A 19,246-nucleotide genomic window follows, 5' to 3' on the forward strand; every position below is an offset into this window, starting at 1 on the left:
TATGTAGTCTAAATATTACTGTTCCCATTGTATAGATGAGGAAAATGAGTCTCAGAGATGAGGACAAGTACCCACTAGATGCAAAGCTGGCCTGTAAGTGCAGAAGTGAGGCTTCTAACACATTTCTGTTTGTTTGGCATCAGAGCAGATGAATGTAACCATGGAAATATTCTGAATGCCTATCATTTTATTTGGAGACTTAATTGCTTAATTGGGAAACTCTTGCCTACTCTCCAAAGAACCAGAGAAAAGTGGTGAATTTTCATTCTCAGCTTCAAAGGAATAGTTCACAAACAAATCTCATGGCCGTCCATATCTGTATGACAGCATACTAAGGCTGTCATCATCCCTCTGGGTCAGCATGCTAAGGCTGTTTGTCCATCAGCCCTCTGGGTCAGCATACTAAAGCCCCTAAAAAGGCAGTTTACTGAACACAAATGTTTGGTGAGGTGACTGTGCATCCCATGTAAGGAGCTCGTTACACCTTTACTTACGGTAAATAAGAAGAAAAGGCTGTAATGGTGCCCAACAACTTCTTAATAACCTGCATAAAGTCAAGAGGAGGGGGAAGACAGACCCTAATGTCTTTTTGGACTAACAGGCTCACCTTCCAAGAGCATCTCCCTATCTCTGAACATACTGGCTGCTTTGTTAATTTGCTTACATCTCCTTAGATAAAGCTGGCCAAGTGCCCAGTATATAGGAATCCCCTCCAGCACTCTGGGAAGTATGAGGAACATGCTCTACCTTTTTCTGGCTCCTCAGTAAGGGCAGGGATTTTTGACAAGCATTCTCCAATGTAAAGTTAAAGGACTGAGGTATTAACTCAGTGGCCGAATGTTTGCCTAGCAGGTGTAAGACTTTGATGTCCAACTCCAGAATCAGCAAAAGATTCTGAGTTAGACTTTTCTTAGGACAATAGAAACATTAAATTTCCATATTCAACCAAATATTACTTGGGAAATAAATAGGACTTAGCACAGGAAAAGGCAGAGAGAAGCAACTGCTTGTTACCCTTAAGGACACAATCAACTGACTTTCTATTTATATCTTTCATAAGAAATTACATCTCATGGGATCAATGTGGAAACAATAAAAAGTAGCTTTAAGAATATACATGCAGGGATGGAGCACTGGCTCAGTGGTTAAAAGCTCTTGTGATCTTGTAGAGAACCTAGGTTCAGTTCTCAGCACCTACCAGCACGTCGAGGGGATCTGACGCCCTCTTCTGGCCTCTATGGTCACAGCATGCATGTGATGTGTTTACATACTTGTAGGCAAAACACTCACACACATAAAATGAAAATAAATGCAAATTCAAAAACAAGAGAATATTTAAGTGTCATTCCTGTGTGTGGAATAGACCACCCCTCCCTTGGAAGCTTAGACTTAATCTGTAAATTCCATGGTTGCTTTTCTTTAAGTATTCACAAGACAAGTACAAGAAGGTGACCTGGGTTAGTCCCAGATCCTGGCTCCACTCTCAGAGACACTATGAGCTCTCTACTCTCTTAATTTGAAAAACAGGCTGATGCTTCTGATCCATCTCACTGTGGGTTGTGATGAGTGCCTAGCATGGCCATGCAGAAGAGAGGGCATGGCCTTCTGACAGGAGTCCTGGGATGAGATGGCATTGGTTCCCTCCTCACACTGGCCATCTGGCCTCCGCCTCTAAGACATACATCTCAGGAACAACTGAATTTACTTTTTAAATAGAAATCCAAGTGAAAAAAGAAATGAGAGAAATACAAACCACCATGCAATGCCCCAAAGGCTGGCTTTTTAATGCAGAGTCCCGTCATTCTGTGATGTTGCATCGAATTGTTTATTTCAAACTCCAGGTTCTGTTCACTATGAAAGTTTCTGGGGAAAATGTGAATTCAGATCTTATGGAGTCAGCACTCTACAGTGGCTACCATGGCAGGATGTAGTTACAAACAAACAGCAAGGGCTTTGACTGTTTGATTCCCCTGGGATCAGGGTTTTTGGGTTAACACCCTAGAATACCCCATCTTCTCTCAAACTCTTTTTATTTCCTTTTTTTTTTCTTGTGTGTATTTTGTTGCACGTGGAAGAGCAATATGGGAGTTGAAAAAAAAGGTTTTGGGCCAAATGATGCAGTGTGGTTGGAAAAGCCTTGTGTAGATTTGGCATAAAAATGAACCTCTCCGGAGAGGGCTGTCGGTGCTCGCTGTTCATTAATATGCTGAAATGGTTTCGCACCCCCCCACTTGTTCTGAAGGTTCTTAGAGACTGATTTCTATTCAGTTTCTGGGAAAAAATAAAATGGGTACGGGGAGAGGTGTGAGGGGGCAGGATGTAGAATGTATGCGATGTAGAACTTACAAGAAATACCATCACTTCCAAGGCTCTCTTCACTACATAAGCCCAGGCGCTTTGACGCCTCTATCAGAGAGGTAACTTCCAAGGAATACAGGGGGGTAGGGCAAGTTTCTTCCTCAAGTTCCATCAGCTAACCTTGTGTGTCCACAGTTCTGTCCAGGGGACATCATGCACAGGGGGCAGCTTCTCTTACACCAAAACACAATGACACACCAATGTGCTGCAGAGATGGCTCAGTCAGGGGCTGAGGAGTTGACTCTGCTGGCATAGTGCTTGCCATGCAAGAGTAAGGGTCTGATTTATAGTACCCGGTGACAGTTGGGGGTGGGGGTGCAGACTTTGACACTGGATGGCCAGCCCTCCAGCCTAGTCAATCACTGAGCTCGCCCTTCAGTGAGAGACGCTATCTCACACAATAAGGAGAGCAACTAAACAATACACCTACCTCACAACTGTGGTCTCCACATGCCCACACGTATATTCATATGTACATGGACACACACACACACACACAGTCTCACACAAATGCAGTCTATGGTATACAAGTATATATTCTTTTCATGGATATTATCAGCATCATAAAATAGAGTACATCACTGATGTGCTCCCGGGTCTATAAAAGCCAAAATGAGTGTTTTCTTTTTGGCTTCCAACTAGAGACTCTGATGTAACACCGTATGGTCTAGCATGGACCCAGTATCTGGCCAACATAAACTTGTCATTGACTTGAGAGAGATGAGCATTCTGTGGGGCCATGGCCTAGGAATGGGTGGGTACCTGGCTGGGGATCAGTGTAGTCCACGGTGTAGCCATCCAGCTGTAGGAGTTCCTGGGGCTCTGCTTTCTTCTCTCGATAGCTGCACATGGCAAAGGTGTACTGGCTGACCTGCAGGAAGTAAAAGCAGACCTTGAGACTGTTCCATCAAAGCTCACCCCTAAAAAACTGTCCACATGTAACTGAAGCCCTGTCTCATTCACACTGGATGTCCCATCCAACGGTGGCCCAGGAGGGTAAAATGTGTTCAAGCATGGAATGCATTCCTCACACTTAGTACGTACTTCGGAATAGTCAACTATTATCATTGCTGTTGCTTGGTTTTTATTTTTGCCTTGAGCTTGTGCAAGTTCATGTGGATGCAGCTGTGTGTGTGTGCGCACTCGGGGGCATTTACATATATGTGAACCTGTGTTCTGGGGTTAAAAGTCAGCTTCAGGTGTCATACACCAGGATTCATCTGCCCTGTTGATCCACACTGTTCCTCACCAGCCTGAAACTCATTGATTAGGCAGGGCTGGCCAGCCAGTGCACCTCTTTAAATGTGGATTCTGGGTGGTCTCTCTAGCCTCTCATTCACTATGTTGAGACAGGTGGCCCTCTGTAGCTCAGTTTGGCCTGGAGTTTCTGATTCTCCTTCCTCACCTTCTGAGTTATGGGGTCACACTGTGCACTACTACATCCCACAATTGCTGTTCTTACAACACGGCTCAACACACACACATTGCCATTCCTTTTGTGAGCCAAAGCTGGCTGAATGGCAGCAGTTTTTTGGGTATTGCCTAATATAATCATGGTCTGGCTGGGGCTACAATGCCTATAGATACAATGTAACCTGTTTGGCTGGAAGTTAGAGAACAGAAGGTAATTTGTAGCTTTAAATTTATATAATTTAAAAGGCTGGGAAGACAGCCTGGTGGGTAAAGCATGTGTCCTGCAAGCTCGAGGACCCATGTTTGGTTCTCTAGAACTTGTGTAAAGCCATCGTGGATAGTGTGAATCCATAATCCATTGCCTCTAAGGAGAGAGGAGAAGCAGACACAGGGTATCCCAGAAGCCCACAGGCCAGCCAGCTGGCCACACACAGTGAAGAGCAACAAGAGATCCTGCCTCAAACAAGGTGGGAGTCAAGGACTGACCCCAAGGTTGTTATCTGACCTGCACTGTGGCACATACGTACTTGTGCTCACTATAAGCTATGCGCTCTCTCTCTCCCTTTCTCACCTTCTTTCTCCCCTTCCTTCTCTCACTCTCCTCTTTCTCCACTTCTCCTTCTCTCTCTCTCTCACCCCCCCCCCGGGTGTATTTATAGCAAGCACTGATTTTGCAGACCTATCACAGCATCAAGTTTCACATTTGGTGTCTGGCTACCTACAGCTATTGAAGGGGCACTTGCAGCTACTTGGTAAAGTCTCCCCTCCAACTTAGACAAGTGCGGCAGTGACATGCTGTCACAAGCAATGAGCACTCGACTGCTAGGTGCCAGTCACAGCCAGGCAGCCCCAGCCCCCGATGGCATGGCCGTTGTCACTGGTGCCCTAAATGGCAGCCCTCACTTTACTGATATTGGCATTCCACGGCAGTGCAGGGTGGCGCTCCAAGCTGCAGGCCCGCCTTCAGGACCCTGTTGTCATTGTGTATCCAGAACTGGTGAGGATGCTTCACTTTTCTACATCTGGCCTGTTGGCAAGGAGCCTGTGGCAAAGCAGGCCTACCCCCATTTCCCAGCCAAGCTCACAGGCACATTTACCGTCATCTGAGGATGTCAGATGCCTGGGTGAAGGACTGCCACATCCCTCACCCCTTACGTCGCTTTATTGAAAGAGACATCTTCTAAGTAGACTTTGAACCCAGCTAGGGACAATGTAGTAGTCACCTCCACAATGAGACTGACTGGTCTCCTTTTAATGGCAATTAAGAAACCGGTGCTTTCAGGCCCCACAAAATGCTGCGCTGTCCCGAGTCCTGAAGGTTCATCGTAAGAGGAAAGCGAATGCTCACGTGTTTGGTTTGTCTGTTGCTGCCCTCTGTTGGTTCCTCAGGGGAATTTTACTACCCAGTTTGGGAAACCAGGATAGACTACAAGGAGAATTTTCATAAGGGAACATGAACTAGTTCCTTGTACCAAGCAGAACACTCCAAGATTCCCTTCTCTTACAACAGATGTCTGAGTGCAAATGGGGGGGGGGTGGGTCATAGAAGCTGGGTCCCCACCCAGGTCCAGTAAGCTGTCATGTCTTTCAACCTCATCGTTCCTAATCTGTGTTGTGCCCCCTCCTTCCTTTCCTCCTCCTCCCTTCTTCCTCTCTCCCTTCTTCCCCTTCCTTCATTCTCCCTCCTCCTTCTTTCTTTTCCTCCTTCTCCCTTCTTCCCCTTCCAGGGATCATCTTGTTACCGGGTAGTTATGGGTATGTTACTGGATATTTGCAAGCCACATGTGAGGTCCATGTAGCTGTCACTCCATCCATCAGTGTGTGTAGCTAAGTAGTCCCCATGTACCTGGTAGCATCATGCAGCTCATGATGCCTGTAGATGGTCAGTCCTTTGAAGGAGTACATTGGATCTATTTACACTCCCACAAGCCAACCCTACCTACCACATAATAATGGGCATTTGCTAAATAAGTCTGACAGGTGGGGACATATGTCCAATCTATGATGTCTTGATCCACATTTTGCATCTTCAAGTACAGCACCAGGCTAGTCCAACCTGTGGCTGGTCCTACCCACAACAAATTCTCCGTGATGCCCCCTCCCTGTGACAATGGCAGGAGACACTGCTGGATCACTCCTGTGGTGATTTAGATCAGTTATTTCACCTGGCAACAGGAAACAGGTTAGAGTATGTCAGCGAGATTAGCCAGAAAGGTGTCGATGTGCACATTAGGTCCAAAACACACCACAACAAAAGGGTATGATGCCAAGAGGCAGGTTTCTACTACTCCTGAATCCTTTACTTTTCCTTTCCCATTTCGGCCGCTACTTTCCTGCAGCGCTGTCTGCTGCTGCCCTCTGCTGGCAGTACTGATGACATGCTGTGAAGACTGAGGCAGTGTGACTAGGCAAAGAAATAAAACACTCCCAAACCCAACTAAACAAACCTGGTTGGCTCACTGGGAGCATTTTTGTTTGTTTATTTTGTTTCGTTTCCTCTTTAGGGTTTGACAATTTACTTTAGGATTCAAAGGAGGGGAGAATATCCTTGGGAATATTTCCAATTATCATAAGTTTTAGATAAACCTCAGTTTTCCCAGAATGCTTTGAGGCCACCAGAGAACTAATAAAGATTTGGGGACTTTTAAAACGTTTAAAGCTGCCACATCTTACTAATAGAAAGCTATTCTCCATGTATGCACATTTCTCCTTAAGCTGTGAATTTCTTCCATTTTGAGTGGTTCTGGGACTGGACTGGTTCTCATGCATTCTAGACTAGTGTTCTCCATTGGATTTTTTTAAATCATTTTTTATTTGAATTAGAAACAAGATTGATTTAAATGACAATCCCAGTTCTCTTCTCACTCCCTCCTCCACTACCACTCCCCCAACTAAAACCCTACCTATCACATATCCTTTCTTCTATTCTTCACTTGACTCAACCTTTCTGCTCCCTCATGACCTCTGCATCCTTCCTCTTCTTCCCTTCTCATTCTCGTAGCTCCCTGCCCCCTCTTCCCATGTTCTCAATTTGCTCAGGGGATCGTGACCCTTTCCCCTTCTCCAGGGAACAATGTTTGTCTCTCTTAGGGTCCTCCTTTGTTTACTAGTTTCTCTGGCAGTGTGGATTGTAGGCTGGCAATCCTTTACGCTATATCTAAAATCCACATATGAGTGAGTACATATCATGTTTGTCTTTTTGTGATTTCTCCACTGGATTTATTTGGATGAAAAGTTATGGAGACAGAAAGTGGTTTTGTAAGCATGTCATTGGCAGAATCTAGAAGGTGTTTTTAGATGTCAGAGAGGCCATGCAGTGGAGTAGAGTTTTGATTGTTTTGAGTGACAGGCACAGGACTCACAGGGTCCTAGTTTATGTCAATGGGATCTTTAGCAACACAGACCTCTGGGTAGAATTGAGGATGGCCTCCTGGATTTGTGAGGCTTTGGTCAAAGCTTCACTTTACATGTGGTCTGACTTTGGCTATTTTGGCTCATTTCCTGATGATTTTAAAGTGGAAAGAGGCTTATAAAAGAGTGGGCAGATGTTGCCTACATTAGCATCTGTGTATGTACTGGGTTAGGAAAAATTCCAAATAGGAATTCCTTGAAATCAGACCAATGGAATCAGAACCTCGGCTGAGAGGGCTGGAGTGTCAGATGGGGGTAGCTCAGAGGTAGAACAGGAGAGAACAGCTCTGGGACCCAGGTCTGATTCCTCAAACTGAGAAACAAAAAACACAGGACAAACAAAACAAATCAAGAAGTTGAGTGTGGTGGAATGCAGCCTTAATCCTAGCACTTGAAGAGCAGAGGAAGGAAGATCAACAGTAAAAGCACAGGCTGGACTATATATGTATACATAGTGAGAGCCGAGGGTAACCACTAGGAAACTAGCCTGGCATGTTTCCTGTCATTTGCAACCAGAATGTAACCCTGTGTACATCCTTCAGCATGACTGTATGGAAACACATTCACTCAAAGTTTTAAACCTCTCAACTACTCATATGTCTTACAATTCATTTGTGAGATTAACCTATTTTAATAGTGTATCTCAGTGGGTTATTAAAATACTGCTAGCCAAGTCATTTTACATTATCTAGCTATATTTATCTCATTCAGCTTTAGTATCTTTTCTGAAAGCTGGAATAGTGAGAGATTGAGTCATAATGTCTGTAGGAAACTCCAAATAGAGGATGCAGGTTAGGAATCACACTGGAAGGCAAAGTAAACAAATCCTAGGACATTCGGTATGCACAAATCTCTTTGGGTACCAGATCCATCTAAGTGTTTAGTTCTATAAGGCAGATGCGAATAAGGCAGATGCAGTCTGATGACCTGAGTTATGCTTTCTACTTGGCTGCTCATTTAGCCACCATCTTCAAAATTTTTTAAAATTAATTTTGTGTGTATAGATGCTTTGTGTGCATGTATGTCTGTGTAGCATATGTGTACACTATAGACGTGTAGGCCAGAATAGGGTGTCAGATCCCTGGAGCTGGAGTTACAGATGGGTGTGAGCTGCCTGGTGGGTGTTGGGAATCAAACCTGGTTCTTGTGAAGAGCAGCCATTGCTCTTAACCAAAGCAATCTCTCCAACCCACCAGCTTCTATGTACAGGCCACTTAAGTGCATTGAGTCTCAGTTTTCCCTAATGTTAAATTTGGAGAAAGTCTGTACTCACTATACGATAGAAATCTGCAAAGGTTAGCTTCAGGAGCTCTTTGAAAATGCCAAGAGGCCATGGAAATATGCTAATACTAGCATTTTTACAGGAAATTTAAAATACAGTTTGATAGTACTGACATGGGGATGAAATGCTTTGAAGAAGGGGAACATCAGCTTCCCTTTTTTAAAACCAAAAAATAGTTTGCACATTGAAGAAAAACAATATTCTTTTTGACACAGTTTCTTATTTATCACAGGTTGGCTTTGAACTTGCTACTTAGGCAAGGAAGACCTTGGACTTCTGATCTTTCTGTCTCCACTTCCCAGATGCTGAGATGACCACAACCTTACCAACTGAGCTATATTCTCAGTTCCAAGAAAAACATCTTTAAGATATTTATGTGAGACTCTGATCTGGAATGGGAACACTCAGGTCTGGAGGTTTGACTCCTGAGTGGAGCTCCTTGGGAACTGGTGTCTTCTGGTTACCAATGATTTGTCCACACTGTAGTCAGTAGTAGTGGTGACAGTCCATCTGGTCCTTGCTATTTTCCTGCAGACTGACAGTGAGTCCCAAGGAATATCTTGATGCAGATGCAATGACTGGTATGCCTTTCATCATTGGGTGATAGAATGCAGCTAAACTTACAGGGCATGCATAGAAATTTCAGGGACCATGGCTGGGGAGGCTTTTACTCTCAGTTGGGTTGTCAACAGGAAGCCCTGCATTTAGGTAGCCTGTAGTCAATTCCACAAGAGCAAGAACAGGAAATTGGTGCCTTCATGCCAACTTCCCCATCACCTTTGTGATGAAGTAGCTGATTTGTCACCTCCAGAGGCCACTGAGACTAGGTCTGATCTGATGGAAACAGAGGCTTGATTGGTGGTGGGGTGGGGACTGCTACCATCATGGCTTTCTAAGCATAGGAGCACCCCACACTCATGGAAAGCCTCCTGACATCCTCAACTGTAGTCTCCTGCTCTCTAGGAACTCCATAGAGCCACAGACGGCCCGTGCCCTTTATGCTTTTTCAAAGCCAGCATGGAACTTTTTTTCTTTTTTTTCTTTTAACCTATGGTGTGATTCTCATCTCCTCTTAGAGGAAGTCTGTGTGTGAAGGCTCCAAAACATCTGTGTTCCAGTTGCACAGCCTAGAAAAGCCACTCTCTTCTCTTGGGTTCAGTACACAGCATGCAGACACAGCTCTCCTGACATTTTCTGCACATTTCCCTTTCCACATCCTCACCTCAATGTCTTCCCCTAAAGCTTCTTCTTCTAAAGAAAGAGATGGGCTTCTTGTATGTGTATACGTGTGTGTGTGTGTGTGTGTGTGTGTGTGTGTGTGTGTGTGTGTGTGTGTGTGTGTACATGCTTGTATGTGTATGCATGTGTGTGCAGATGTGTGTGCAGATGTACAATACATTCACATGTGTACTTACACATGCACACCTGGAGGCCAGAAGTCAATGTTGGGTGTCCTCTGCAATTATTCTCCTCTCTATTTTTGGGACAAAGTCTCTTACTGAAACTGAAGCTAGCCAGTTCACCCAGACTGAGTGTCCAGTGAGCCCCAGAGACATTCCCATCTCTGCTTTGTCAGCACTGGAATTACAGGTGAGCAGTGATCCTGGATTACAGATGAGCAGTGCTTCTGGCTTACAAGTGAGCAGTGCTCCTGGATTACAGGGGAGCAGTGCTCCTGGATTACAAATGAACAGTGCTCCTGGTTTCCAGGTGAGCAGTGCTCCTGGTTTCCAGTTGAGCAGTTCTCCTGGTTTCCAGATGAGCTGTGCTCCTGGCTTATTTTTATTTATTTTTTATTTTTATATGAGTTCTGGGAATCAAATGCTTACAAGGCAAGCACTGTTTTGACTGAATCTTCTCCCCAACTTGAAGTCAGCTGCTTCTAAACATTCATTTATTTAAAAGATTTTTCAGAGAAAGCCACGGTTGAGTGAAGTACCCCTAGGTCCTCAGGATGTAGACAGACCATGTGAGTATCCCTAGGTACTTAGAATGCAGACAGACGGTGTGTCTCCCTTACTCTCTGGGAAGATGTCATCAGCTACTGCCTAGACCACATGATATGCCCTTTCTCAGAACCATCTGGCATTGCCAGGAATTTCCTCTCTCTTCCTTTATCTTCCTTCCAGCCAACAGTTGCTGACGGCTTATGTAGACATTGGGAAGGTATATGCGCATGGTAGAGGCAACAGGGACGCTCCTACTCATGAGTCAGAAGCCACCTACCCCTGAACCAGCTCAGAGATTTCAATAGCATACTTGGTAAGTCTGTACAGGTGGAAGCCTAACAACACATTGCTGCCAGGGACTTTAAAAGTCATTTAGAACTGCTGCCATGCAGTGAGATTCAGCACAGGTATTTCTCCAAACACAAGTCAAATAACTCAAGGAGCATGATTACAAGTGTTTCAGAGAGTATTGCAATTAACATTTGTGGACTGAGTATGGTTTCTGTGCCTCACGGAGGCTGCATGTTGAAAGGGTTAACGGCAAATTCCTTGGCAAACTGAAAAATTTGCAGCATAAACCAACCAAACCAACAGCAAAAGGGGCGGGGGAGGCTTTTTGAGGACACGCACCTGGGAAGGCCAAGTTATTATTTCTACATGAGCAACATGCCATTGAAGTCCAGGTGGGAGTCTACTTCTGTGTTTGGCTCTGTGTATTCACAGATGTTTTTTTGTGGCATTGTCAGTAACAGTCAAACCGGCAAAATCCAGAAGTTCATTACAAAGGGGAGATTTTACAGGCATGTGAGATAGAACTCTGTGTGGCTCTGTGAGTTTATAATCTGGAGCCTCCATGTGTCATTCCTCAATGGGCAAAAAGTGTGCACTCATCCTGCCAAATCTGTAATGCGGATCGCTCTTAAGACTAGTAACAGAGTTGAAGAGTTACCTGTACCAACACAAAGAACCTCTTCTTCCACCTCTTCCACACATTCTTACCAATGGTCCATAAGTACCTGTGGGGAAACCAAAGATCAGAGCTGCATTAGTACCTGAGGGAATGCACTGTTCCACACTTCCCAGGAAAACTTGGCTTCATACACTAAGAGGCCTGTGAGCTCAGGAATGCACCCAGATTTGAGAACTGTAAATGAGAAGCAGTACGATTCATGCCTATATAGAGGCAGGGTCATGGCCTGTCATCACACATGGCTTCTATTCCTGGACTGCCTTGAAAGCACTTTGGAAGAGGGTACTCTTGGATTGCTATGCTTATGTGCTAGAAGTCTTTCAGGTAGGGGAAACTCCTGGAAGACTATGCCCAAGCCAAAAAGGAAGGGAGAGAGGGAGGCTTGGGGAGAAAGGGAGAGCACAACATCTCCCATGGTCAGATCTTGTCATCATTCACTCAGGTAAACCCCTCCCCTTGTTTTCTTGGAAATGCAGCACTATTACAGGAAGTTCTCAGTAAACACGGGATGTCCCCTCCTCCCAGTCCCTTTCTACATATGTCTGTTGATGGAAATTAATCTTTATATATAAATAATGAAATAGAAAGAAGAGGTAAAACTGTAGATGCAGAAGTCAGAGAAGTCCAGAGGTGCCAAGACCAGTGTAATGATCCATTCTATGGATAATCCATTAGGCACATAATCTGATACCTGCTACATGGACCTTTATCAAGAAACAGGCTAGAAGCTTCAGACTCAAACAAGAGGAAGGTGGGCGACATTCAAATGCGTTAACCTTCACCTCACAAAATTTAACTGGATGCCTTCTAAATCTATGCTTCTGCTGGAAACAGACTGGGTCTTTGCTTTGGAGCAGAAAGAAAGCACCTGTGTACAGGTTTTACAGCTGACACATCTTCAGGGTTCTTTTCCAGACCTTCAAACCGCATCCCCAAGGTAAGTCTAGTCCACTCTGTTTCCATCTCCCCATTCTCTGGACAGCAGGTAACACTGGGTTTTTACCTCCTTGAATGTTCCCTCCCTCCCTCAATCTCTGCACCTCTCCCCCCCTCACCTTTTCCAGACCCTGCTAACATTACTCTGCCTGTGGACACCTAGAGAGAAGCCTAAGGGGTGTCAGGCATGTGGGTAATTCCCATTCAGCTCTTGAGAACAGTATAGCGCTTACCACACAAGTAAATTCTGTTGCTCCCTTCATTACTGAGATGCTGTCAGTGCCCCCCATACACCTAGATCACATGATGGGAAGCCCCAGACTCCAGCCTCTCACATCTCACTTTCATGGCTCATCCCACATGGCCCAGTTTGTGATTTACTTGAGTTTTTCTTTCAATTGTCTGACATCATGAACTAAATCATTTTGAAAGGAAACTTTTATCACGTAGGCTTGATACACTCATTACACAGAACATACTAAAACACACAATAATCTATTTCTGTGTAGAACACCAAAATGCTCTTATATATATATTATTAATTTTATGAATACACACTTGGCAGGCTTAGTCCAGAGGGCAAAGGCCATCTTGGACCACCATGGAACCCCTATCTGCTCTCTCTACTCTTGGCCTCTGCTCCAGACATTACAGAGAAGCCACAGGGTTTTCTAAAAGGGCAATCAGGCCATATGTTTCTCATTCTAAATAAGGATAGAAGGACCTTAGTCAGGGGATTTAGGGAAGGGTCCTATTTAAGAGGTACATACTAGCTGCAGGTGGAGAAGGTGTTGTGCACAGAGAAGGGGCAGAATAGAAGATGAGGATGAGATGTGGCAGGGCACAGATGGGGCAGAGTGCCAGCTAGGGGGCTGGAAGCTTGGCAGCCCTGTGCTGTGGCTAATGTCAGCTCAATCCCCAGTACTGCTGTAGATCACTCAGCTCACCCAGTCAGCGCTTTCACTACATGCTGCAATCATGTATCAATGTATTCATGGCATTTGTGGTAAAAGGAGGTGTAGCCAGGGCTCAGAAGAGACAGGGTGATATGCAGACACTGACATTAAGTCTTCTGGTTCCTTTTCTGTCAGTCATTGAGAGAGGTGGGACAACTGGCTCTAGTCTTGATGCTTTGCTGCTGGAAGAATTATGTGAGACAAGGCTGATGAAGTATAAACACGAGTTTCCACACTGGCTGGGGATGCAGGTCAGTTGTAGAGGGCTTGCCTAGCATGTGCAAGGTCCTAGATTTTATCCCCAGTACCACAATAGATAGATGGTAGAAGATATACAGATAGACGATAGATACATAGATAGATGATTGATAGATGATAGATAGATAGATAGATAGATAGATAGATAGATAGATAGATATTGTGGTTGACTGTGAAATGTTTCCCACAGGCTCATGTGTTTTAATGCTATGTTCCCAGTAGGTGGTGAACATCCCAGGCTGTGGGATGTTCAGGAGGTGAAGTCTCTCTGGAGGAGGCTGGATCACTGGGCATAGGCCTTGATGCATTATAGTCTGGCTCCTGGCTTAGTCTTTGTTTCCTGAGTGCAGATGCAATGTGTCCTGTGAGCCTCCTTACCTGCTGCCACACTTTCCCTGCCATGATAGCCTGCAACTCTCTGGAGTGTAAGCCAGAGTACACCATTTCCCTCTTAAGTTGCTTTTGTTAGGTTATTTTGTCACAGATTTGGAAAAGAAACTAGGACAATAAATAAATAAAAAATAAATACACAGCAAATGTTATCCTTGTTATAAAGCATCTCTGTGTCTGAAGGATATGACTACTTCTCAACTTAGGGGCATCTTTGAACAGATATACACAAGATACACAACGGTCAAAGAAGGCTGAGCCTGTAACTTTCCTCTTTTCTGGAACTGTGTCCCACAGGCTCATCTTGCCTGGCTATGCCTGATCACCTACCTAGCAATGCACCTGGCTACCACATGGAACAATCAAGCTGTAGTTTTTGTAGAGAAACTTAAGGAATCCACTGGAATCCCTGACAGGATTTGTTTTGAATGGTCAACTTTGCCTTCTCCAGGCACTTGGCACAGATTTATTAAAACCCAGGATATGGGGCAAGACCCTGAATAAGAAATTGTGCCACATGGAATGTTGAACCATTCTGCAAGGAATTTGCAGCCCTGGGAAAAGTGCATACAAAGTCGATAGTTATTAGCCACAGCGTTGTACTATTACTCTTCTTTTACACTGGTACTTGAGGGATAAGTTGCTTTTGCAAGGGACTTCGTGACTTGACCTGGATTTAAACTCAGAGTTACCTCACTGTAGAACAACTTTCTTCTATGCCCTTCTAGAGGGTGCCTCCCATCTAGGTCAATAAAGAGTCAGGGGATAATAGGGATGGGGATGTGGGTCCATGGTGAGGAATGCAGAGAGGGAGGAGTGAGGAGGGCTGGTGTACATTGCAGGATATGGCCATAATAGTTGTGTGCCATGCACTTCAAACAGTGAGAGCAAATAAATGGAAACGTCTTTAATATGGAGAAATGCTCGATGTTGGAGGGGATGGGTAAGCTTATCCTGATTTAAACCACACGGTGTGGGACTGGTGAGATGGCTCAGTCAATTAGGTGCCTGCCACAAACTCCGTTTGTTTCTTCCAGAACCACACACAAAAGCAGGGTTTGGTGCCTTGTAATCCCAGCAGTTGAGGAGGCAGAGACAGGCAGATCCTCAGGCTTACCGACCAGTCAGCCTAACATAATGGGCAAGCTCCAGGCCAATCAATGCTTTAAGAATAAAGCAAGGTAAACAGCTCCAGGGGAATGACAACTGAGTTTGACCTCTGGCCTCTGCACACAAGTGCACTAGCATCCTCCTTCACATACACAAATTTCAGTGCATACATGCACTGAAGAATTACTTGAAAACCCATAACTGTGCACACATTTTTGATTTTACGAATTAGTTAAATACATTTACATTTAAAAAGTGAAAAACAATCTCATGAATTGTGTTTCTAACTGGAGAGGGGTTTCTCTGTTTAAAAGCGTCTGAGTGAAAGCTGGTGGGGTCACAGGAAACTCACAGTCCTCCTTCGGAAAGTACCAGTTGGTTTGTGTGAGGATGGGGCTCTCCCTCTGAGGCTTTCCTCAGGATGGATTGTTAATGTGTCACATGCCAGAAGGTGTCAAAACCGAGATGCACTGAGGGCTGTGAGGCACTCTGTCTGTCTGGTGAGTCCCATGTTTTTCCCACCATGAACAGAATGCACAGTACCTGGGGCAGATGGATGCTATGAGCCTATAGACACACAGGTGGCTTCACACTTTGAGCCCCACTCCCAATACATTGATCAAATGTGGCAGCATTCATGTTCCAATGCTTTCTTCCTGTTGTCTGGAAGCTTGGGCTGACCATCAGATGAGCCAGCAGTCCAGGGTGTAGTAGCAGAAGCATGCCACAATGCTTAATAAGCAGAACTACATCCCAGCACACAATAAAATTACAATGTTATAAAAGCAAAGTCTGTACACACACACACACACACACACACAGAGAGAGAGAGAGAGAGAGAGAGAGAGAGAGAGAGAGAGAGAGAGAGAGAGAGGAGAGAGAGACAGACGACAGACACAGACAGACACACCACAGACAGAACAGACAGAAATACAGACAGAAGACAGGACAGGACAGACAGACAGACACACACACACACCACACACACACACACACACACACACACACACACACACACACACACACACACACGCATGCACACCAGTTACAGGCATTTCTTATGTCTCAGACTGAAGGGGCCATCTAAGAGGGGATTCTGGTGCTGCCACTAACTCTCCTTGAGTTAGTTTTCTGAGTTGCAGCATCAGTATAACACAATGCCAGTTTCCTACACTTATGAGACTGCGGAGACATGCATGCCCAGTGCATAGGTGCTATTATTTGAATTTACATTTAGCTTTTGAGGTATGTGAAGGGAAATAGCGAGTAACACATCTGATTATATTTTGTATGATTTCCTTTGTAACATTTTGTGAAACTTGTATGAGTGGGCCACTGATGCACCTGTCATTTGTTGAGGACATCTGAGTTAGAGGTGAGGCCCGAGTAAGCTACGAAGGACTAACAAACCCCAAACAGAAGAGGGTGGTAAATTTGGGCTGCACTCATTGTAGGAATCAGCTTCAATAGGTCCGTCACTGATGATACCCTGGCCTCAGTGCCTCAGTGTCCCTCTGTCCTAGGACTATGTGGCAGGGTAGCAGTGTGGCAATGCCTGTTGCCTGTAGTGTGTGTGTGTGTGTGTGTGTGTGTGTGTGTGTGTGTACAGCCTTTGCTCTTGCAGCACTGTAATTTTAATGTGTTAGGAATGTAGCTATGCTTATTAAGTAGCATTCATACTTATTACCAAACTCACACGTGGCAGGTGCTCATTAGTGTCTAATAGTGAAAATGTTTTCTTTTCTTTTTTGGTTTTTTGAGACAATGTTTCTCTGTGGCTTTTGAGTCTGTTCTGGAACTAGCTCTTGTAGACCAGGCTTGTCTGAAACTCACAGAGATCTGCCTGCCTCTGCCTCCTGAGTGCTGGGATTAAAGGTGTGTGCCGCCCGACGTGAAAATGTTTTCTTGTGTATCTTCTTCCAGGTTGCCTGCACGTGAGCACCAAGTGCAGAGGAATAACATTTTCCAGAATCCCCTGCCTCTGGGTTTCTTACTTGGGAAGGGTGGTTGAGAGACTAACCAACGTTACATTTTGAGGGGCCCAGGGCCAAGAGGGGGTGGTGCTGCTCTGGTCTAGATGGAGAATGGCCAGAAGAAGGGGCTGTTGCTCTTGTGTTCCTCAGGTGTCTGTGTTCCCACAGTTCCTGGTGCATCAAAAGAGTCATTTTAAATTATTTTATGATTTTTAAAAAGTCACTTAAGCTTATTTTTAATTGACAAATAAAATCATATATATTTATGAAACACACATATAAATGCAATGGTTAAATTGAACTAATTAGCTTATTACTTTATATATTCTTGACTTTTTAATGATGAGAATACTTAAAGTCCACTTTCTTAGTGAATTTTCAGGTGTAGTAACTGTGATTTTTAAACATGGTCACTGTCTTGTACAGCAAATCTCTTGAACTTACTTCTTTTTGTTAGAGGAGATTTTCTTCTTAGAAGAGAGAACAGAGTGCAGCTAGAGCCAGCATTCCCACTAGGGAGCACTCCCAGCAAAATGAAGAACAGAAGGCTTGAAAGGCTACAGCTGAACCAGCCTGTATGAAATGCTCCAGTGGGAAGAAATGTGGTCTGGGGAAAAGGTAGAAGCAGGTGCATCTTTGGGAGCCAAGGTCAGCTTTCTAGTACTTGAGTGACAGGATCAAGTTTAAAAAGAAAATTTCAGAGTATGGAATAGACTACAGGGAGGTAAAGGATGAGAGAGAGGTTATAGGGTAACAAGTGGAGGGGAGATGTAAGGGAGGCTTGGAGTTCAGGGAGAGGGAGAAGAGTGGGAGTGAGGGGCTGGAGTCAGGATCCAGCTTGGAAAGAGTAGAAGGGATTTTGATGATGGACAGTATTCATGTTAAGAAAGTGTGAGGGCCATCCAGCATGACCTCAAGTCTGTAGGCCGAACACCTGGCAGGGGGAGGTGACATCTGTTAAGATGGGATAATGATACTTTCTGCTTCCTGTAGGGCTGTTTCCAAGATAAAATAGGAAGAGAGATATGAATGCACCCCTTTCCTTGAACTTTCCTTGTGGAGGAAAGATAGAAGCCAGGAGGCCACTGGGAGTGCCTAATTCTCAAATACTCCTGGATGCTAATGCTTAAAGCCAAAAGAAACTGTTGATCTTAATTCCCTGGTCCTTAGAAAACTCCATAGAGTTCTTCTGGATGGTGCTGGGGCTTATTCCAGAAACCACAGCACACAGTCCAGGAGTATCCCCAGGATTTCGGACTTTCTGTTTGCATGCTTGAGCAGTTAGGACTGAAGTCTCAGCTGTGTTTCTTCATGACTCTCTCCCATTATTTAAACTGTGACTTTACTCTGTTTTTATCTGCCTTCCCCTTACTATCAGGTTCAATCCCCTGCTACCTGTATTTAAATAGAAAAGATGTCCATTGTTCATGAGTGTCTATATGCACTTGAGTGAGGTTTGTGGCCTCTGGAGTCCAGATATCAGCCTTGGGTGTTATTTCTCAGGTGTTGGCATCCTTTTTATTTATTTTTTTAGACAAGTTTTCCTCAATGGCCTGCAGCTCACCAAGTAGGCTGCAAGTTCTAGAGGCCCCGCTGTCTCTATCTCCCCAGTGCCGAGGTGATGAGCGTCATCACACCTAGACTGTTTATGTGGATCTTGGCAATGACCTCAAGTCCTTGCACTTGAATGGCATTACTTTATAAAACAGGGCTCCCAAGCTCCCCTCAGAAATGATTTTAATTTTCCTAATCATTCCTTATGTGGGTAAGGTTGTTTGACCCATCTGGGGCCACACTGGGTCTGACTTGCTATCATGCACCCCTTGTTCACTCTTTGAAGCTATTCTAGGCTCTCCTGGTATATTTCTTGGCAGGAGTAATTTTTGAATGGCAGCCTAGTGATACAATCATTTGGGAACTTGGCAGACATGAGCTAAATATCTCCTCCATCATTCATACTGTGAAGTTAGCCTATAATATGCTAGCACACTCACCAATGAGTCCACAGAAAAGTTCCTGAATCTAAATCATGTACTTTTTTTCCTCCACAGAGCAAATGAGGAGAATGTGAGAATTTGTCCAATGCAAAGAATACTACTACAGTATTGAGTGTCTGCTTGGGGGTGACCAAGAGAGTGTTTGGAGAGGGCTTCAAAGAACTTGGCCTGTGGGATGGGGCACTAACTCCTCTAAAGATTTTTTTATGGGACCTCCTGAAACTGAGAATCTTTTGGAAGGCA

At 44.6% G+C, this 19,246-nt stretch overlaps 1 protein-coding gene across 1 annotated transcript in view; it reads right to left on the minus strand.

The window, feature by feature from the left end:
• The window catches only part of Cadps (calcium dependent secretion activator), a 451,625-nt gene that overhangs the window by 152,210 nt on the left and 280,169 nt on the right, over positions 1-19,246 (minus strand). Inside the window, 2 exon segments of the mRNA XM_035452903.1 lie at positions 3,121-3,229; positions 11,363-11,429. Coding sequence (XP_035308794.1) covers positions 3,121-3,229; positions 11,363-11,429 — 176 coding nt within the window.

Source organism: Cricetulus griseus, assembly GCF_003668045.3.
Source record: "Cricetulus griseus strain 17A/GY chromosome 1 unlocalized genomic scaffold, alternate assembly CriGri-PICRH-1.0 chr1_1, whole genome shotgun sequence".
NCBI classification, from domain to species: Eukaryota; Metazoa; Chordata; class Mammalia; order Rodentia; family Cricetidae; genus Cricetulus; species Cricetulus griseus.